Source organism: Cydia pomonella, chromosome 17, assembly GCF_033807575.1.
Source record: "Cydia pomonella isolate Wapato2018A chromosome 17, ilCydPomo1, whole genome shotgun sequence".
Taxonomy (NCBI): domain Eukaryota; kingdom Metazoa; phylum Arthropoda; class Insecta; order Lepidoptera; family Tortricidae; genus Cydia; species Cydia pomonella.
Window position 1 is genome coordinate 8,415,319 of NC_084719.1, and position 23,288 is coordinate 8,438,606.

General features: G+C 39.6%; 1 protein-coding gene across 2 annotated transcripts; it reads right to left on the bottom strand.

Annotated features, from left to right (window-relative positions):
• Nucleotides 1-2,193: 2,193 nt before the first annotated feature.
• Nucleotides 2,194-22,015, bottom strand: LOC133526818 (hemicentin-2-like). 2 transcript variants are annotated; one of them, XM_061863613.1, is made up of 6 exons: nucleotides 21,876-22,015; nucleotides 10,481-10,605; nucleotides 5,464-5,680; nucleotides 4,831-5,003; nucleotides 4,046-4,235; nucleotides 2,194-3,470 (listed from the first exon to the last, which is right to left on the bottom strand). In XM_061863613.1, exons 1-6 carry the CDS (start codon nucleotides 21,922-21,924, stop codon nucleotides 3,346-3,348), a joined length of 879 nt encoding a protein of 292 aa, XP_061719597.1. In that variant the 5' UTR covers nucleotides 21,925-22,015; the 3' UTR covers nucleotides 2,194-3,345. The 2 variants fall into 2 exon arrangements, with proteins under 2 accessions (XP_061719597.1, XP_061719596.1); XM_061863612.1 differs by having other exon boundaries at nucleotides 4,046-4,238.
• Between the last annotated feature and the right edge of the window lie 1,273 nt (nucleotides 22,016-23,288).

The following is a 23,288-nucleotide window of genomic DNA, read 5'->3' on the forward strand; positions in this document are numbered from 1 at the left end:
AAAATGGACGTTTGACTTGACCTCCCGGCACCCTCCCGGTAAAGAAAGATCTATACGATTTTTAAATAAAAAAGGAAAAATATCAAGTAACATGCGAATTGATATTAGAATAGAGGCCAAATCTATTTTTTTAGAATGTTATTAAGGTATCGCGTTATAGGTAGATACAGTTAAAATTACGATGCACCTTCTGATACAGGTTATATTAATATAATTTATCGGCCGTTAGTTTATCGTTTCTGAATATAATATTATAGAGAGGTTATATTATAGATGTTGATAATAGTACATTGTGCAACGAGGGGGGTAAGTGAAATTTTGCAAACGAGGTCTTTAGATACACGACAGCCGCAGGCTGGGCGGCTTATAGACCCCCGGAGTTACACACAATGTTTTCCATCACACTTGCGAAGAGAAAACTAAATTTTAAGCGAAATAATTCTTAAATACGGTTACATTTCAAACAGTGCGCCATATTGTCAGGTTTAGCTATCGAAGGCACAGACCTATCCGGCATTCAGCCACGATTAAAAATTCTCTAAAAATATTTTTTTCACGGCTATTGAATCAAGCAAATTAAATAGGTATTTTTTTAAGATAAACAATACAAATCAATTATAAACGTCAGTATTTTTAAAAGTAACTCATTTATTCGTTCCTACTTCGTATGAATTAGTGAGAAAATTAAAAAAAAATACAATCCAAATATCTGCATAAAATAAGATCTTTTTCGAGCAAGTGTGATGAAAGGATTATTATTTGGTTGTATGTCTTGTTGTCACAATTCATCTATACATTATACAAGCGCCTAAAATTATTTTAATAGCAAAACTTTCAAACTTGCCGTGAAAAATATTTTGTGATAGGCACAAGTTAATAGTAGTTTAGGTTGCAATTATTTCATGAAATGGTTGGAAATATCATGAAAATGTTAAATCTAACCTAACCATATCATGAGGCGATCAATTCTAAAATAACATTTCATGAAATATTCAAAATCTATGACATCGACATATCCAAATTTAATTGTTACCTTTCGTAATGCCCATAGAAAAGACGCCAGTTTTCCCGAACGTTTTTGACACTCTAATGATCCTATAATAGCTCTTTCCCACTGACGTCCAGTTTTTTGCGTGTACGGTCATAGAATAAATAATAGTACTACAGAAGTGTCGCCCCACTGGTACGGTCCCCAAAGAACTGGATGTCAGTGGGAAAGAGTACCTACCTAACTATTACGTCTATTATTAATTCTATTCTTCGCAGCTCTTTGTGTGGTTGGCATTTAACATCTATATTATTATTATCTATTTCGGTTTCGTAGCTGTTCCGCAATAAAATTGGAATTAGTTCTATTCCGTAATTAATTGTAAGAGTTATAGCTAGGGACATTATATGTTGTTTATGGGGCATGTGCTATTAGCCGCTTTATAAAGCTGCCTCCACATTATGTTCTGATGTGAAATTATTCTAAAGTAAGCACTTTGATGTGCCAAAGTGTGCACTGCCTCTATCGTCATATTTTTAGGAACTTGACGTATATGATGATTATTCTTATGCCATTATGTACTGTGCGATCTGAAGTCATAATATGTACCTAGGTATTAAAAAATTAAATTGATACATTGAACTATTATTACTATATCACACAGAACCTGATCACACAGATCTGTGTCTAATCGGCACAGAGAACCAGTATAGTTGTTGTCGGCCGACAACGCATCGCGTAAGCGCCATGAACTTCGCAGCGCTTATGCCGTTGTGGTCGCGTGGTACAGGTTTCTATTGCAACAATTTCATTGTTTAGTTGGTATGGCTTATCTATAGTAAAAAATAGCCGACTTGGTTTAACATTAGGTCTAAAAACGTTTTTGTAGTAAAACTGTCTTGCGAGACTTGCATCTTTTTTACATGAAATAATGTTTTTTATGGAATTAAAATATAGATTTATAGGTATAACGGCCCCTATAACGCGACCGTCGAAGCCGCAGATTTATATTCATAATAGCAATTTATTTATCAATTTCACTCTCCTAGAACAAAACTTCACAATTTTAAAACATGTTCCTTCTTATGGTGCTGATGTGGAGCTTGCTTCATAGTGATATTTCGGTACCGCACCGCAGAGGGACAGCGATCTCCTTTAAATATAGCGGCGCGTGCCAATCTATAAATACAGAATAGAAACAGCGGTTTGAAGTTATTCATTTATTTTGCTATTTACAATATTTACATGACGAGCCTTGTAGGTTCGCGAATATATTTCGAGCTAATACTCTTAGTTTAAATGTAGGTTACAGAATGATTCACAATAGCTGGGGCCGCGTGCCGCGTGCCTGGGTTGTTCTCAAATTATATGACTGCGGTCACTCTCGACTCCGTCAAACTGTTCATACATTTAGTATGATTTGACAGAGTTTAGACGCGGGGACAAATCTGCAGAATGACCCGCTTAAGGAAATAATACTGACAGTTCAGTGGAAATATTCCACCAGCTATTAATGATTTAAAATACCAGTGACAATTTTATTTTACTCGATTTTAGGCAGGGATTTGTTCGATGGATAGGGGACTTAGGGCCTGTTTCACAATGTCCAAGTAAAGTGTTTGACAGCTAATTAACAAATAAATCAACTGCCAGATAAAACTTCCTGCAAAACATCGCACTTTATCTACCGGTTAAGCTTATTTGAAGATTGTGAAAAGCCAACGATGACTTTACTTTTTCGTCAGATAAGTGGCAAGTAGCTTATTCAGGACTTTACTTAGACATTGTGAAAAAGGCCCTTAGAGTAAAATGAAGTATCTAAAGAGATAATGAAGTCTCCATTAAATTAAATGGTCAAATTATTTCTTTAAGTATCGAGATATTTACGGAGGTAAGAGTAACGTCACTGTACTTTTGTACTCGTAATTTTGCATTCTGTCTTTCATCAACTTAAAGTTTCATTAACTTTGCACCAAATTGGTAGTTTTGTTTCTTGCTCTGGTTACCATTCGTCCATTGAAAATCACATAAGTCACATAAGCGCCATTTGTACCACCGTTCACACGCTCCGAGCACTGCTAAGACACGAGATTGGGGGTTCCACCAAGCTATAGCTCATTTTCTCAACTTTTTTTGAGTTGTGCCTGCCCAAGTACAATGTTTTCATGCCTCCTCTTCTTTATCGGTAAGATATTTTACGCTCCACTTGATAACTTGCTACGGCCCGACAGGCTAAAATAAACCAGCATGGCTTCCAGTATCGATAGTTATCTGCTCCGGAGCTGGGCATGATAACTAGTTGACAGCTAGTTAGACAATAACGATCGTTGTCGCTTGTGCGATCGTTGCTGCGAAGGTTAACAGCGCATGGCCAGTGCGAACAACAACGCAAGCGCCACAATAGCTGGCACAGAGCGAGGTGTGCCTGCAGCGGACGGCGCTGGCGACTGGTCGCGTTGCATCGCTTCCATCTCACCCACACCTGTGGAAGAATATCACGATTAATAATACACTGCGGGCTGCTGATGCCTAATTAGATGTCTAAACAGAATGGTGTTGATCTCTCGGTCGATTATAATGGGTAATCCACTGAGGAGAAGTAGGCTACAGCAGGCAGCAGAAGTACCCACCTCTTTGGATAATATGCCTGCTGTTTTAATTACTGCCCAAGTGCCCACTGCATTACTGCCGCAAATGTCAAAAACCGTACAGCAACATCGATTTTGACATTTGCGGCAGTAATGCAGTCGAAAGTAATGTCCCGTTGTAATACTGCAACAGTAATGCTGGTGCAGTCTGAGTCTGAACGGTACCTTAACACACACAATACAATGTTTTTTGATCGATTTACTGTCTGTAACAACAAGCGTCTTCCTTCGAGGCGTCCTGAAGTCTCTTTGAAGGAGTATATCTTCTTCTAAATCGGCTGTAACACGAAGTATTGACCACTATGAGTCTGCATGAGATCTTTAAGTGTGAGCCGTGACATCGCAAACTTTCTAAGGGGCGCTGGACTATCTAACAATAAGCCTGTAAATATTCTTTTAATCAACTTACTGTCTGTCACAACGAGCGTAAACACCATCTCTCCCTGCAAGGTGTCTTCTGTGAAGGGGTCTGTGCCTTGCTCTAAGTCCGCTGTGACACGGCAGAAGTACCGACCACTGTGGGTTGGCATGAGAGCGCCGAGCGTGAGCCGTGACGTCACGAAGCCCGCCGCGCGCTCCGTATCGAGCGAAACTCCACCCTGCTAAACAGTATTGGGTAATCAGTGTTAAACTAAACATAGTAAACTCCACACTTTGAAGTAACATCTGGAATTAAGTAAACTGATCCAGTTTTTTTTTTTCGTTAAATTATATGAACTAGTGGAACTGGAATATGTCGTTTGAAGTTCCAATCGCTTTTGTCCCGAGGGGTCATAGATAATAATTTCTTAATACATAAGTGGTCTATGCCTGGTTTGAGTAAGATTGTGGCTGTCTTCGTATCAAAAGAATCTCAACGCTGGCGAATTTAAGTTATTTTCTTTTATTATACGCTTCAACGGTCGGTGTAAAACTAAAAACCTACCTAAGGTAGTAACGGTAGTCCTTCCAAACCAAACCACTCTTAATTGATGTATTTCAATGGTTTATGTAAAGAGAATCAACTGAGATAGTAACAGTTATATATCCTGGTACCAAACAACCCTCAATGCTGGCGGATCAGATGCCTCAGCTGGTCGCAACCGCGCTAAACAGCCAAGAGTGGCTGTGCTCCCGTTACTGCTAGAACACGATTTGCGCCTAATAGTTCTACTTCCTACAATGCTTTAATGAGCTGTAAAGTAATAAACTTACCTGAGGTTGCAACGGTTGTCCGTCCTGGTACCAAACAACTCTTAATGCGGGCGGATCAGGTGCCTCAGCGGGTCGCAGCCTCGCTGAACAGCCAAGAGTTGCTGTGCTCCCCGTCGCTGCTAGGACACGAGTTGCCCCTAGTGGTTCTACCTCAATGCCGCGCCATGCCCGGTCTGTAACCAAATATACATAATTTATAATCAACGCCCTGTATTTACTACAAAGGTTAATTAATACAGATTTCACATTTCTCATTTGAGAGGAATTAAATTAACATGTAACGTATGGAATGACCATTCAATTTCAAAAATGTTAGAAAGCCACATTCGAATGCTCTTCAAAATATGGCAAAGCTTATTGCTTCAATGTTGAATATCTCCAGGAAATTGAGAGGGGTACTGTGGCCTAGAAATTATGGCGTTAGCGGTTGTGGCTACTATGGAGGTGTATGTAGCGATCCTATGGTGTCAAAAGGCACTGCCCGGAATATATTAGGTAGGTACTTCAACTCTTTTGGAAACAATTGATTAGAGCCAAGATGGTCTCTAGTCAGTAGTGTGTTAATACACGAAAAGTGTAGACTTGTCAGAAATATCATTATTTTTAAGTATAAAACAATACAAACAGACCAACCTGTGACAGTGAGATTATATATCTGACTGAGCTTAGGATCCGTATTCAGCTGGCACTCGTATCGGCCCGCATCGGACTCTCTCAGGCGCGCAAGACGCAACGTGTGCGTCACGACGCCGCGCTCTGTCCGCACTCCCACCGCGACTCGTGGGTCTGCTGAGAACACAGCGCCGTCGTGAGCGAGGATCTGTAGATCCCTTGCTCGTACCCATGAGACCTGAGGACACAATATCTTCATTTTATTGCGCGCCGTAAACATGCAGCACTATGAATAGATTCGCTAGAGTTTAGCGCAATATTCACGCTAGCTCTTCACACGGGGCATTTTAAACCATAGAAAATAAGAACGCGTGGAACTAGGCTGGCACATGGTTACTCTTAGTAAAAAGTGGCGATGTCACGGTCAAACTATCAGAATTGGTAATACATGTAATGGTGAGGACTTTGGGAGATCGAAATTGATAGAGACAATTCACAGAAACTGCAAAACCTGATTTATCACGATCCTGCGTAGTGAGAGACCGCCAAAAAAGAAGTAGACGATGTAGTATTATAGGCCTTCTGGCATTGTTGAAGGATAGTGCCTAACAGTCCGAGTTTTACGACCAATTCCACCAGTTTCATGTGACCTGTTACTCTACGTATACATATCCACAGATATCGAACAGGATTTAGGCTCTAGACAGTATATATAATAGGTTACTGCTTGTAGAAACTGCAGTGGCCTTCCGGCATTGTTGACGGAGCTAAGCAGATGGCGAGCGGCTCCGAGTTTTACGACCGACTCCGAGCTCCGCCAGTTTCATGCTCACTTCATTTAACAGCGCGCCGTAAACTTGCACCGATGCGCCCTCCACCACTATGAATAGATTCGCTGGATATTAGAAACGTTTGCTGAGAACCATATTCGCACGGGCTGTTGAAATCGTTGGCGTGTTCATGCTTACGTGGTGACGTTTATGTGTTAACGCTCGATTTAAATTTCGCAAGATACGAATTCTTGACTATGAGTCGAAGTCGAAGCAAGGAAAAGTCGTGCAGCCGACACAACATATAACAAGCCGACGGCACTTTTAAGGAAGGCTACTTTTTCGGGACATCGATTTTGAAACAGGTCACATACTTGGAAAAGTATGTATTGTTTTGACATTTCTCCTGAAACTATGCGCAGTTCATATTTACGGCTGAACTCCACCGCAATCTAAAGCGCAGATTTATTGTGTCGTGCACGATACAGCGCGTAATGAGCATTGCACGTCACATCAAAGCCAAAGTTCAGCACGTCGCGCGTAAATCAGACGCGCGCAGCGAGTATCTCTCTACGTAGAGGTATTTCCCAGCAAGTAGATGGAGTAAGAAATTGAACTTTATTGTTTTAGGATTTTACAGTCTTTAACATAAGTAAGGTAAACGCCCTAATTCTTGACATGGTTATTCCTAATAGAACACGTACCCTGCTATCATTCTCTATTGACAATTATTTTAAAGCCGACATGGTGAGGGGCGTGAGCAGTGACGAACATCTACTTTACCTATAATTAGTAAAATAGGACTAAGATACTCGTAAGTAGGGCGATTGATAAATTTATATGTACACCAATATATGACCTAATTACGAACTTCGGAGAAAAATTTGGCTTTATTGGAATTAGACCGCCGTATAGGTAAAAAACTTAAGTTAGTCACCTGTTGTATGTAGTTGTGACGTGTTCGAATAGACATTTGTTTTGTTTGTGTGTGTCTTTTAAACATGTATTGTCTATTCGAACACGCCACAACTACATACAACAGGTGACTTACTTAAGTTTTTTACCTATACCAGTTTTAATCTGTTCTAATGACACGATTTTTCTTTGGCACCATATACCCAACTAACTCTACATTTGTACATAAAAATAACTCCTAAACGATCGAAGTAATTTCATATTTCTTTGAACTATGCCACTTGGCGCCGCCCCGTTCAATTAGTATTTGTCAAAGTCCTAGGCGCGCGCGCCCCCGTTTCCCGGAAGCGGCTAAAAACGGCGCGTACGCAAGGCCACGGGTTCACTGATTCTTCACGCTTGACAGTGTGCGTAAAACTGCACTTCATTGACAAGAATATGATGCATACACATATATGTCACAGGGCGTAACGCGAACATCGAAATTTCGTTAACTGCCTCTCTATCGCTCTTTCATATTCGAGCAATATCGCGAACACCGAAAAATTTTGAATATGCAAGAGCGGCAGAGAGGCAAAGAACAATTATTATTTTTTATATTGGCGATAGACCTTTGGGGGGGTCATTCTATTATCATTACCCTGGAATCTCATTCCCCTGGATACACCTATTCGCAAATTTCCAGGAGATTCTGCTTAGCTGTTTAGGTTGCAGATAGAACTTGGCACGAGTTACACAGTCACCAAAATCGAGATGCTAATAAAGCGGAATTTCCTGGGAATTTACGAATAAGTATGGCCAGGGGAATGAGATTTTTGTAAAATGATCCCCTTTGGATTGAGTGGTGAGAGGTTGAAACTTTAGGATTCATCTAAACAGAGAGTGTATTTGGGCGACAGTTCGAGCGCTTTTATCGCTGGTAATTGTCGTTTCTCGGATACTGTAGCGGAAGGGCAACTCGTAAAAAAATCTGATCAAATTAGACTCAGTATCGATGTTATTTTTACCTTTAAACCATAATAAGTTCTGAAGTGATCATCTCTTGTAACATTATGTCTACTCTTTTAGGCGCGATTAGAAATCCTTAAGATGTCCTCCTGAGCTAGACCATTTTCCTGTTTTAAAAGGATCGTTGCGTCAATTCGTTTTTAAATGCTTTGTGATTTTAGTTGCCAAACGTATAGTGGAAACGGAACGACCACTTTTCCATTGGTAACATTATCCCCGTCTTCACAAATTACATTTATTTAACATTATGTATAGAACATATTTATTTACAATTTGATGCATATAAGAGTAAGGAGTTCTTTAAAATGTGTATGGGATTGGTTTTTCGCTCCTAAACTTGACATATTACCGAAAAAACAGTTATCTTATATTAGTAGGTATTTTATAAAAAGCAACTTCAACATCCACGCATCTACTTAAATAATGATAAATGTAACGCACGCATAAATAAAAATAAACAAATCATAACAGCGGCTACCGTTCCCACGCGGTGCCCGCGCATGCTCTACTGTATCGCCTATTTCAGTGTAACTACTACTACCTATTAACAAAACGTTGTATCTTTGTCAGGGGTTACAAACTTTTTTTAGCCAAAGGATCACTTGGCGCGTGTGGCATTTGTTTCGCGCCCTAATAAATAGTTTTTTCTACTCGTCGACTGTAATGGTTGAATTAAGATTTCGTATACCAAACTATAATTGCGTACTTTTCTTGTATGGGCTCCCACTCAACTATAAGATTCCTTTCAATACGCTGTAGTCAACTATAAAAAAATTACCAATCGCGCGTTTATTTCAACATTTTAGTTGAGATACTTACCAATTATCATTAATTATTTAGGTTTTATAGTAAAAGGCATTATTTTAGATGACTCGTAGAAAAAGTATTGCATTTATAAAGTGATATAATCAAGTTTTTCAATCTCGTACCCTACTTCCTGAGCTGAACGAAGCTTGCTGAGTTGCCTAAGCACGGTACTCGACTGAAAAGCTCTCTATTATATCACGATTGTATAAAATACTATTAAGCGTCTACCTTCACGCAACGGATCAGTGGACGCACTTGTGTGACTTTCTATACAAAGAATTCTAAAATCCGTTGCGTGCGATTCGTCCGATGCGTGCGATGCGGCCCTGTGGGCGTCTACCTTTTCTAACAAGTAACCATCGATGTTGCCCGTTAGGCTTTTAGAATCGTTCGCGGCTACATACTGGCGCGGAACCACACGACGAGACAGCGATGTGCACGTATATAGCGATGCCTCGCTCGCACATCGGAGCAGCGCCATTGCGGTGCATCCCTCTGTATGTGACTGAGGCTGTATGGAGATGTCCACATTAAAGTCCACATTTTTTTACGCCCAGCTCTGTCGTCACATTTTCCTCTTGGTCCATGAACCTATTATGGTGTCCCACTGCTGGGCAAAGGCCTCTCCCCTAGTCTTCCACAACCCCCGATTTAGTGCCTTCCAATATGTTTAAAAAAGTTATTTTGATTCCAGGCGCCAGCTTCGATCGACGCCCATCGTGACTAATACCACTGCCGAATATGCGATGACACAAACATTCCTCGATCGTGACATGACGGTTTATTTACAAGTTGTTTGGCAAGCGTTGGAACAGAAAAATAGTTTATAAATGAATGAAGGCCTTTGCACGCTATTGACGATCACAATGATCACAAATGCCATGGGAATCTAAATTCATGTTTGTTTATTTATAGTTGAAGGATTCAGCATGGCCATTCAGTGTCAACTTTACACACCTTACATAAAGATAGCTGCTGCTGCTGCTGTGATATGTTGATGACTTTTACGTACTCTTTGGTATACCTATTTATCTAACAAACTCTCAACATAAGCTGACACCAAATTTTCGAACCCTTTAGCATCTATAGAATTCATCGCAACAACACCCCTATGTTGGTACTGTAACTGGTCAATTTACCTTCAGACGAGACAAGGCATACCTTTGTTTACTATGATATAAAACGCATCGTCAGTACAAAATTGTAATAGGTTGCAGAAGTTGTTACTTACCGCCTTGTCCCAGCAACAGACCGGTACGTAATAGTCATCGCTACTGTATTCATCAGTATAAGGAGTCTATGGAGTCTAGAAGTTACAAAAGTTACTCACCGCCTTGTCTCCGAGGAGCGCGATGCGACATGCCAGCACCGCTTCTTCGCCAGGCGCCACATTGTGTGATCTTCTCGTCGGTTAGGAACTAGGAAAAGCTACTGTACGTTCCTGCACCATAGTTAGCAACAGAGAGTCTGTACCTATATTTATTGTATCCAACAGTGACAGCAGTACCAGGACTTCATAAGTTGCAGAAGCTACTCACCGCCTTGTCTCCAAGGCGCGCAATGCGGCATGCCAGCACCGCTTCTTCGCCAGGCGCCACATTGAGAGATCTTCTCGTTGGTAGAAAGGCAGGTCCCGCTTCCACCAACTCGCCGGCGCCTACACCTGCAAACATAAAACAGGTTACATCGACATAAAGTTTTTTACAGACCATATGGTGCTACTTTACGCGTGCGGGAATGAGCACTTTCCGTGCATATGTCGAAACTTTAAAGAGCCGTAAAACGTTGTACGATACACGTGCGAATAGGTAATTTGCAACTCGTGTTGATTTAAAACACTCCCTTCGGTCGTGTTTTAATTTATCACCACTCGTGGCGAATTTCCTGTTTTCTGCACTTGTATCGTAAATAACTATTATTTAAATTTAAAATGGAAAGTGGCAAACACAAAAGCGAATTTTACCTAGTACGAGACCTCAATGTGGCAGATAGTCAAGATACGTTTCATTATTGCGCCGAGTGCGATTTCATTTCGCATTATTTCGCATTGTCACATAGGGTTGCCATAGAACGTATAGTCAACATATGTAATTGGGTTCTATCTAAAGTAAACGAAGTAAGTAACGAAATTATAAACTGCGCACAGTAATGGCTGATATGTGTTTCTATAACAAGTACATAATAGAGCTACTATGACCCTCAGCTAGTGGGTGCTTACCACGTGCTTACGATGACTACGCGCTCAAAAACCCGGATACAAAAGATATAAATAAAATCTAGCTCAGCGAAAGAACAATGATCTAAAACCGTTGCTACAAGTGAGCCAAAAATACCTTGGACATTTTAAATAGTTTATGTAAGTAGGTACGCTTGGCATTGAACCACGTGCATTTTACGGATGACTCGGCCTTGATCTCATTCGTCAAAAATGCTCTGTGGGATTATACGCGGTTATCAACCTGATAATTAAAAGATGAAGTATTTGTCTCTATACACTATGAGCCCATATATACCGACAGATTTTAACCACGCATTCCTGAGGTCAGTTTTGGTATAATTCGGCCAATTCGGAATTATTTTTGTCTCTGTGTGTGTGTGTGTGTGTGTGTGTGTGTGTGTGTGTGTGTGTGTGTGTGTGTGTGTGTGTGTGCGTGTGTTTTCTGCACACGACACGTTATTTATTTTTAGATCTTGGCGAAAAAAAACGTTAGTTAAGTTTTTATTTATTTACTGACGGATACATTTTGCGAGTTTTCTTTGAAACTTACTTACTTTAATGTCTGTCAGTAGGTAGATTTTTCACTGAGTTATTACAGAGTTTTCACAAAAAATGACATTATCTCTAAAACAAGACCGATTTCAGAAATATTTGTGTTTGTGTTTGATTGTCGTGTAGCATGGAAATCGCCGCCGCTCAATGAAGATTCACTAAATATAACACCTAACGAGCACTTACCCCCTGGCGCAAGAGAAGGATGGGTGACCTGGAAGTCTCTAAGTTGGACGATCTAAAGAACACTTCTGAAATGGGGAATCGACTCGGGACAAAGTGATGTACTAAGCGAATGTGGCGATATACAAACAACGCAACATATATGTATGATGGAGTGTTCCCTGTGTCCAACTGCGTGCACTGTAGAAGACCTCATAAAAGCTACCCCCGGGGGTTAGAGGTGGCAAGATATTGGCAAAATATTATTAAGTCATGATCCCTTTACACGATTAAGACGAAGAGAAGAAATATTTGTATGACATTTTAGTCTCCAAATGCAGCCAAGAACACACCTTTAAAATCTGTCGGATAATATGAGCCCCCGATGTGTATTGAGCAGTATAGATCACGCCCAATTACATGATTTACAGTTGAGGAGGTTTATCACGCATGACATAAAAAGGGAATTACGCTAGGGCCAAAGGGGAAATAGCCTGGAGCGGCGGGTTACGAGGGCTGCAGCCTAATCAGCACGCCGCACACGCCAGCTTAAGCTACTCGCCTTCACCACGGCCACTCCTAAAGATTAGTACATTACTATAGAGGCCGGGAAACGTAGGGTTGCAGGCCAAGTAGATATATACGCGGATAGAGATACGCGGCCGGCAACCCCGTTTCTCGCCGAAATATGTAAAGTGCTTTTCTCAAACTTGCAATTAAAACAAAAAAAAAATTGTGAATTTGTTTTGTGGCGACCTACTCGGCTCGCCACTCTACCAGCGGTGTACAACCTTACGCGCGTAAGTTCGCGCGCCTGCGCGATGCGCAACCGCCATTGCCTAGCAACGAAAATGCACAACAAATCACCGTACCAAGCTAACTGAAGCTAGTTGATGGTTGGATATCAAAACGTTGTGTCACAATTAGACGTTAAAAAACAAAAGAAGGTTGCTTTACAGTCCTAGGTGTGTAAGGCAGTATGAAATTCCTTTACATATCATCTTCATTCATGCCACCTGATATGTAGTATTTCCGGACCTAATTTGACGTAAGTCATGTCATCATTTCATAGCAAGTTTGAGAAAAAGTAGTTTATTATTCAAGTAGTCACATATTACAATGCGCTTGTGAACGTCAAATAATGGTGCGACCAGACCGCAGCTTAAAAAACGGTCACGATACGGAATCACAGTGACGCGTCGTATGCGTACCGTTTTTACGCATGCTCCCCCCCAATTGGAGGAGGGTATTTCAATTTGGGACCGGCAAGAAACTCGGAGGGACACATCTTTTCAAAACATTACATCTTATAATTAATATGCATTAATAAAAGAAAATACAATTGAAATTACTAAACAATACACGCAATTGCCTACAGTAGGTAATTTTCTTTATAGAAATTTGATTTTAAAATATATATGTACATCAATTCAAACCATACCACTCTTCACGAAGGTATCGAAAGATATCCACCATGCAAGGGTTTTGCACCAACACAAATCTCGCGTTCTGTTTTGTTGGGAAACCATGGGACGGCAAAATGTTATTCCAAGAGCCATGGCGCCAACGGCCAAATCTTAAAATATACTACAGAAGATGAATTTTATGACCTACCTACTTACGTAGATATTGGAATGATAAAACTTTTAATCGCGATATTTGCTGCCCAGGCATCTGATACTAACAAGCAGTTTGCGGACTCTTGTCTTGGTTGGCACAAATCATTTCAACACCGACACTTGGCAACGGATCAGTCCGGCCGAGCGGCGCCCACCGATGCGGCCCATCGGCTACTGCCATAATGTGTACCGGTAATTGACAGCCATCATAGCAAATACAGCTAGCACTTTTGTAACCAGTCGATGGACAAGTTTCTGAAGTTTGATGCACCCTTTACTTTACGTCCGATAGAATCCTGCATTCATCGCTGCGGTCTAATAAGAAGATTAAAGGATGTTTTCCTAAAGATCGAGATCACAAGCTTATATAGCAACGGAATAGCGCTCAACATGTTCCTAGAAATTCTCGTGGCGCCGGCGCTAAACCACATTGATCGTAGTACGTAGTAAACACATGATTGAACATAGGTTGACCTTATCTCGTTGTAATAAAGTTTACAAATGTTTAATTAATTGTGTTACTGATACTGATGAAGCCGTAGCTCACTCCAAACACCAGTTCGCTCTCGAGTTGATTCGTGGTGTAGGTATAAGTTTTCCACGGCGAGCGAGCTATAATAAATATGTATGATCTTCTCTTTGTAAAAATTGGTTTGTAAAAGTGTCAAAAAGTGGTAGTTTTGGATACATTAATGCCTAAATTAAAAAATAGGGTGATTCACGTCACGTTAGACCGGACCGGGTCCGGTCCGGGCCGGAACCTCCGGCGCTTCGTCTTCTATAGAAAGCATCACGTCATCACCGGTTATCTGTCATAGAAGTAAACGCCGGAAACGCCGGCCCGGTCTAACGTCAGTCATAAACTAAGATATAGATTGAGGAATAATTCGACAACATCAAGAACACAAGCAAATAAGGTAATCCTTGAGAGTTAAATAGCGCGTTCCTAGAACAGATCTCGCGCCGGCGCTTAGCTACTGCATTCCACATACACATTGTATATCCACAGTGTTGCGCGTAAACATTACGGTGGTCCTCCCAGCTGCGGGCCGGATGCGGGCCGCCCGCGCCCGTTTCCGCGCAAAACACCAAAATCTTACCACGTGCGCGTGTGACGCTAATAATACGAAGTTACACTCATTCAGCGGACTTGGCAGCTCTATCGCCACGCGCGACCCACATTAAATGTAAAAATAATCACATTCTCGCTTTTCTATTTCCCTGGGTCATTAATAATCTTGAAATTTGTTGTGTGCCAAATTGGAACGGGTTTCCTGACCCGGTCACTTTAAGATTATAATTAAGTATGTGACACTTCTCCTTGTGCAGAGTGGGCTGATTCTCATCGCTATCTGTGTTCTTCTGAACTCTATGCACATTGGTAGTTGGTAATCAGGGACAGATGTTGCATGTCGAATACTTTTGTCATTTGAAGAAATTGGAGGTAATTTTGAACCACTCGTACCTAAACATTAAGTACGCATGCATGGTCAATGGTCATGTAGGTACGGAGACTAGTTCCTTTCATCTTTCTACCTTCAGAAATTAACCTCGCCCTCAACTCACTACATCACTTACGCAATGAATGTATGTAATAACCAACCAAGAAGGATAATGAGCAACGTTTAAAGCAATTTAGATCTAACAAACCCGCGGACAGGATAATGAAGTACTGCAACGTTTCAGCCGGTGGGCACAAATCAAAGCGCGCAAACTCAAACAAAGCGACGGTGGCATTCATTTGTAGAATGTTAAAAGCCCAACAGCTGTTTATAAGTATGCTCCCGAATTAGAAACTAATTTAACGCACTGTGACGATGGACGGTTGCTCGGTTAGCGCCACCTGTCACGCGATTTGAATTTAATCGAAGATAGTTGAGCAAATATCTTGTGAAATTCTTGTAGGGTTTTAAGGTGTCGCCTTATAAGGCTGCCAGTTGCCATTTTAACAACACAAATGCGATTGCAAACTTCCTGAATGCGATTAACACTAGAGTCGGACCACCGTAAGTTTTCATCACAAGTTATCGTCAAGTATAAGTTATAAGGATATATTTTATAAGTTCTTATTGCCAATTTAGCATCTACGAATACTTGAGGGCTATAAGTCCCTAATCATTGACACAACACATTCTAAGGAACTCTTAAATTTTGACCTTAGGTACTCTGTCAGGATTATGCCCTTGATATTTTTTATTCTTTGATGATCCTACTATTTTAACGGCACCAATCATGGGACATTTTAAGAGAAATTTTAGAGTATTTTTGATATTTCTTGTACATTTTTTTTTTTTGTAAATTCTTTATGAGATAATAAATGTCTTAAACCATATATTTCACCGACATATGTAAAATTTCTTTACCGCTTTGTGCTTTAAAAGTTGAATGTCCGATTCCTTTATGTTTTCTATGTATAAGACAATTGGTTTTAATATTATTAACCAATTAAAACTATGGTTTTTTGCACCAGTCACGGGATGTATGGCGCCATTAATTTTTAAACTAACAAATATCAATGAAAATTTAATCTTAAGCAGCTCTTTGGCTCTCGTTTATGGTAAAATGTTGTCAGCCTTTAAAAACTGATGGAACACTTGTTTTACAGAATTTGTCTATACCATCCCATTACTGGTGCCTGTTCCATTATAGGGGTGTTTACTATATGTAATATCTCATATATTGGATATAAAAATAAATCTCAGTACTAAACTTGGCTCTGGTTTTTATGGTGGTGCCTTGAGTCCCTTAGTCAGCAGTTCCTAATTTGAGCGAGATGAAATTTCCCTGCCACAAATCACTTTTACTCAATATCTTCAGTGTCGGTTGACAAGGGATTAACTAGCTCCATCGCTGTCAGCGGCCAAAAAAAGCTCCCTTTGGCTTTAGCTCCACGTGCTCGCTGCGACAACAATAGAATTAACTAACGAATGTATGTTAATTTAACGATTGTTGGGCGAGAAATGGGCGGGCAGGTGCCCCGGGGTTCCTTTCTATAAACTATTTATTCAGAGGTGTGCTCCGTATAGGTGTGTATATTTAGATACCTACTTATATGTCGCGTCAGTAGTACCAGGGTAAATTATAACTTCCTTACATTGCCGCCTGTAGTTAACGATGGCGCTATTTATTATTTTTGCATTTTATACATCATCTTGTTTGTTGTATTTCAAAAATAATAATAAAACTATACCTATGGAAAAATAATAAAGACAAGGTAAAAGGGTATGGAAATGAAAGTAAGTACAGCGGCTGCATATAACAAAAACAAATCCACAACCGAATACAGAACCTTCTCCTGGTATGAATTTGAAGTCGGATAAAAAGGTTAAAAGTTGATTACCATACCCATGCCTAAAATCCAATTAACGCTTTAAACTCATCTTTAGCCAGTCTTCTCCGACACCACGGGCACAACGCCGTCCTCGAAACGTCGGAGGTAAAATTAAGCCCCGTTTCTATGAGTTAATAATGTATAAAAATCGTGAAAGTTTAAATCAGTGTTAACGCTTTGAAGTTTTAAAAATAGCAATGAACTGGCAGTTGTCATAAGTACAACGCTAATTAGGCCCGGGCTTGGCACGGGGGTTATATGTATGGAGATTGACAAAGTACGTGTTATACAAACCAGTAGCCGTACCACGAGTTGACACTTGAGGACTTGAAGTTTACGTTAGCGACTGCGTAAACTCGATCGCAGTTCATCTCGCTCGCACTGATGGATTAGTGCGATATAGAGAGAATAACGTACTGAAATGTCAAATGCCAACTTGTGGTAGCCGTGCTGTCTCCTGTAATACGAGCAAATAATCAAAGCGCAAATATTTCTAGGACCTAAAATTGGTAACATTATTGTAATTGAGGTACGTTGCTTGTCACGCTGTAAACGTAACATGCAACACAAACCTACTAAAAATCAAAACACAAGTTTACAGTTGCTGAAGAAATGTTGGTCAGTTTGAGGCGTACAGCCTACAGTTTAATTTACTGCTCCTGTTACAGGCCTCACCCGGTATATGTTGTCCCTTCAGGTGTGATCCGAATAGATGTGTATAATTGGGTACCATCTTATATGTCACATCGACTACGTTACGAATGGGAGCATCTGGCAGCAGGTCGCGTTTAGTCGCCGATCGGCTCGAGGTCGTCGCCCTATCTATCAATAAATAAACATTTTATGCTCGTTTGTGTGTTATTTCTATGTTCAATTTTAGCTGTAAGAAGCTTTGTACGTGGTAAGGGACCAGCCTTTATACTTACTGGCCAATATGTAGTTGGTTGTCAAGTATTTTGAATTTCCGCTCCTATAGGGTAATGCGTCTTCATGTTTTAAATTCAGATATCGGATTCTAGGGGGCAAAATTTATTGACAGGAGTTCTTATATCGATAAATTAAATTATCGATTTATTTTTCCCTAATACTATGATAGTGATCGTTCGTTTGTAATTACATATATATTATTTATACTTAAGTTTCGGGGTCGATGACAAAGTTTAAAATAAACATGTTTTATATGATCGCTGGGTTACAAAAAAAGATGATGATTGAGGTTTCAAAAATCCCTTTAAAATGTAGAAGTAGAAAATTATATTTTTACAAAAAAACTTGGACCAATTAGTATATGAGAGAAGCATCGATAAATGAGTTTACTGATATAGGAACTCCCTACCTGCCATTAAATTTTGCCTCCTAGAATCTGATGTCTGTTTTTAATACATAATTCTAATATACATTTGAGCTATAGAAAACACTACTATGATGGACGTGGCATTGGCATCACCACCAGTAACGGGGTATATGTAATATGTATATTAGGTATAAATCCTGTACCTAAAATAAGTGTTTAACCTCCATTTTGTAAACACTGGCTAAATTTTAACGTGAACAAGAGCCATGAGCTGCTTAAGTTTGTAACGAAAGTTTCGTTATTTTGTTTGTTAAACAATAACTGCCCATGACTGGACAAAAATATAATGTTTATGTGTTAATTATGTATATCTATGCAGTATTATTAATTAAATACGTCGAACACATAAAAATCGAATAAGATATTCAACTTTTAGCGCGCAAAACGGTAGAAATTTTACAGGTATCAGTGAAATATTAACAAAAGGTACCTACCTACCTACTTACTTCATTTTTTTTTCTTAAATGTCCCATGGTCGTTAAATTACGTTTTTAGATGTAGACCAAAATTATGTTGGTCTATTGGTAGTAAAACAGAGCTAAACATTATGAACTCGCCCAAGCGGCGCCATATGGGCCTCCAGCACGTGCATTGACTCACGCAGGAATCTCGACTATTGTCGCTAAACTCAAGTCAGCTTGTGATGGTGCTGGTCACCATGTGCAGATTCGTAATATCCAGTGGAAGTCCTCTGACTCATATCCGTAAGTCGTATTTAACCAAGCTGGAAAACGAACAATATTAAGGCATAAATGTTTAACTAACTGGTGACACGATTTAATTATTTATTCATAATAATTACATTAATATTTGATTTCGATTAATATAAATTCTTGCGAAGCATTTGGACGTGGCAGATCGATATATACAGTCGTTTAACTTTCTCATTGCAAACTTCTCAATCTCTAAACCTATCTAGTTCTTTTCAGCGAATTGGTATAATTAGACTGGACTTTCAAATGTAAATGAAACAAAATTAGTACTTGGTTTTTGTCGTAACTAGAAGTAACTAGGGCTTTGTCGAGTAGTTATAGGTTCTTTGGATGAAAAATAAATGAAATAAGGTAGTGTGCTATAGTTAGCACACTACCTTATTTCATTTATTTTTCATGTTGGACTAGTGTCCAACACTCTTTATAAAACGTCAAAACAATTTGTTACTATGAATTAATATGAATATGAATAGGTAATATGAATATGAGGACGCATTCTGTGACGTCAGAATCCACCTTTAAATGTGTTTTGCAGTTTTTACATAAATAAATGATTGGAAGCGTAAAAATATTTTTCATCTTTTGTTAGTGAATTTCTGTAAATTTTAAATCATGATGGCTGATGAGAAACAATTTAATTTAACTATAGGAAACAACCCTATTGCTTGAAATAATTTTAATAAAAAAATCTTGTGGCCCGTAGGTTCGTGACGTGTTGTTCTCTCACTCTCACTGAGTGTAAGCGTGAGGTGGCGTGAGCGACATGTATGTGGACCGCGAATATCATGTTTATACATTTTAATTTGTTGTAAGTTGTAACAAAAAAAAGCAATCGATGAGTTTGTGGGAACATACATAAATAATTATAGATCGAACCTCCGAGCAAGATATACCACAAGGATGCTGCAGGCTCCGGATATGGATAAACTGCCCTTCTCAGGGCAAACTGGAAACTGCTCTTGTTAGAGCAAACATCACTGTTTCTCTGTTTAACCGCAGAGTGTCAGTCGATCTATGAATGTTTCTTGACAACACACGATGCAGGCGCGGATACAAGGGGGGGGCCATAGGGGCAATGCCCCCCCCCCCTAAAACCCTGGCTCTCACATTACTAAATTGAGTAAATTTTATTTTCTGTGCAAAAATATATGATTTTCTCAAAATGGCCCCCCCCCCCCTAAGCCAAATCTTGTATCCGCGCCTGACACGATGTCAGTCGATCTATATTTATTTATGTATGTTCCCACAAGTTCATTTTTTTTCTATCGTGCGAAAGTCAGAAAATCAGAATTTGAATCGATGAAGTCACTAGAGAAAATTCTATAGATTGCTAATTAATTTTTTGTCAACCGTAATATTGTGATTTAAAAAAGCGGTACGATCTTTCAAAAACTCCTTTCTCGAAACCTTCGGCACCTTAATAATTATTATAATTAATCGCATGACATCACTTATTGCGTAAAGTGCACATGCGCTGCATATGCGTCAAGCACGAACAAAGCTTTCCCATTATGGTAATATGCGCTGAACATGCGGGCTTGCCCACTTGCAGATCCGTACAATTACTTTAATGTTTAGTAATTTGATATTCAAAATTCGGAAGACCCCATGCGGAGAAGTTTTTATTGAAAATCCCTATAATACTTACTACCCTCTGCTTTTCAACTTTCAAATTTGATTATTAATGAATGCGTTATTTGTATAAGCCACTATAAAATAGTTACTACATATTTAAATAAAATACGTATTTAGCGCTCATAGACTTCGCTTGGTCAATTGGTCATACGCGATTACGGAGGTGGTCCAAGTTGTTCAGTATGACCTTTATATAGGTACTTTTATGACCTAGGTACATATTCATCTTAGAGAGTAGGGTAGGTTCGAAAAAAACATCTAGTTTACTTAAACTAGATGTTATACAGCTTCATACTTATGAAGCTCAAGAATGAGATGTGCCAAAATGCCCATAATTAGATGTCTTAATCCACTCAATGGTGGATTAAGACATTTTGATACCTTTGGTATTTCAAGACCATTGCGCTCTTTCAATTGATATCTCGGGATATTGTGAACCCTATACGTACGTAAACTGCGGTGATTTGCGTTGCGCGGACGCATATGCGTGGACCGCGGAATGCGCATCTGTTCGCACTGGCTTGCGGCCGCGGCACTTCCCCTTTGTCTTTTCGACAGCCGAACAAAAAATATCACAAAAGTACATACACACATACCGACAAGGTTGCCTTTTATAAAAGGGTTGTAAGAAGTGTAACCTGCTAACAAGGTTGAATTATTTGAGTCTCTTTATAAAGGACAACCATACATAAAAATCATGCCACTAACTAATCATATTTGTCAGATTGACAAGCATAAAGCAATTACAAGTTATAAACATGTACAAATTACTATTTTTAGGGGTCTAAACTTGCAGCACCGGTCAAAAGGCACTTTGGTCGAGCATTATTATGTTATTAAAGATATGTATTGTTATTTCATATATAAAATGGAAATAGTGTCCAGAATTGATATAGGTGGGAGAATCAACTTTTTAGCGTCACTCGTTGCCATGGTTACGATTAGTTGTCCAGGGGACAAAAGTTCATTGAAATACTGATTTTATGGTACTTAAATGTATCAAACTTGCGTTTTTGTGGTCATTATAACCAATGTCCATAATGGGCCCCCTACTAAGCATGTTAATAGAACGGCATACAACGTCTCTTCAAACAAACTGTGCCACTGTTGTCCTTTGGACAACGGGACAGGATAACAAAACAAAAAAAGTTGATTCACCCACGTACACATATCGTTTTAGGTGTGGTACATATGTATTATATACTAAACTGCCATTAAAGGAAAACTTGGGACACTTTTTCTCCAATTTGGATAGAAAGAGCTTATGATTAAGAGTAGAATTGAAAAAAAAAACTGCCAAAAGAGGTTACTTTTTTAAGGTGTTGTTATGGTTAGTTCGAGGCACTTACCGACGAGCGCCGGCAGCGCAGCCAGCAACAGCAGCCTCCACGCGCACATCGCGCACGGTACACACACGCACGGTACGGCCGCGCACGGTACACACACCACGCGCGGTACGCACGCCACGTACGGTACGGCCGCGCAAGGTACACACCGAGCGCACTTCACACGGTAACCACGCACGGCTTACGGCCAGGCGACCGGTGTGCCATTACCGTGGCAAGTACTGCATCTGCTATCTGTAAAAAAATATCTTCGGTAGAATTACAGGTAGAGCTTTCGAGATTTTGAGCTCTTTCATGTTCTCTCTAAGATATGAGCGGTTTTGTTTCTTCTTTTACCATTCAACTGGGTACTTTTACATTTAGGTACTGTGTGTAAACTGAGTGTACAGAAGGAGACAGCTCAATTTAAAGGTGTTAATTTATTTTCCGTTATGCTATAAATAAAAAATATCCACAGTGTCTAAATATACTTCTACATTACTTGTGTATTAGGTATTAGCGACAATTACAGTTGGACATTAAGCTCTACCAATGGAGAGCTGGAAAGACACATTTTTTTAAACCGACAATAAATACATACTTAGGGTCACCACTCATCACAAGAGGAATAATAAATATTATGAAGAGTATCCCGATAAATATCAACTGCTGACAATGGAACAAGAATTACGACAACAACGCAAAATAAACGATAGTGATCTATGATTTATCAGCCCCCCGAAAAATTTACATTATAATAGGTTACGACCGGCCGTCGTAAATCACGCAATTCGACCAATTCTCATTTCTATAAATTAATTTAAAAGTTAAACAGGACGGTGGTCAAGAAACAATAAATACGGGGTAGATGACAGGCGTGGGCGCGGGCCGAGTTTAATTAGCGCCCTGCGGAGTGCAGTGCAGTGCAGCTAGGAGGCGCTTCGGATTAAAAAATATTAATTGAATATTTTAATATGGAAGTGTGCGAGCAAGATGCACAGAAATATATATAGAAATCGGTTTGCAATAGTATCCTGCATAGATGCCTGATTGATGGATCGGTGGTGCTAAACGTAACACCCCTTGGCTACTATTGTTAAGGCAGAGAGATTTATAACTAACTACTGCTAATATCAAATTAGTATCATATTTCAAGAATTTGAATGGGCCTATAGGCCTATCTATTCAAATGTTTAATTTAATATTGTATGTGCTGGGTGCACTATAATTTTACTTTATTAAACTATTTGTAAAAAGAGACCACTTATACCGGTGCCCAAGTACCAATGGTCGGTAAGCTTAGTAAATACTATTTTCCCGTTGGCTGCGCCCGCACTGATCAAACACCGCTCGATTATTCCCCTTCGTTACGCATTGGTACATTAATCATATTGATATCGATTATTCAAGTATATTTTTTGCGGAATCATTGTGAAT

Coding starts and splice junctions, on each gene's coding strand:
- LOC133526818 (XM_061863612.1), bottom strand. CDS start 21,924: ATGTGCGCGTGGAGGCTGCTGTTGCTGGCTGCGCTGCCGGCGCTCGTC. Junction 10,606..21,875: donor TGCGCTGCCGGCGCTCGTCG/GTAAGTGCCTCG, acceptor TTATGTTTGCAG/GTGTAGGCGCCGGCGAGTTG. Junction 5,004..5,463: donor ATATAATCTCACTGTCACAG/GTTGGTCTGTTT, acceptor ATTTGGTTACAG/ACCGGGCATGGCGCGGCATT.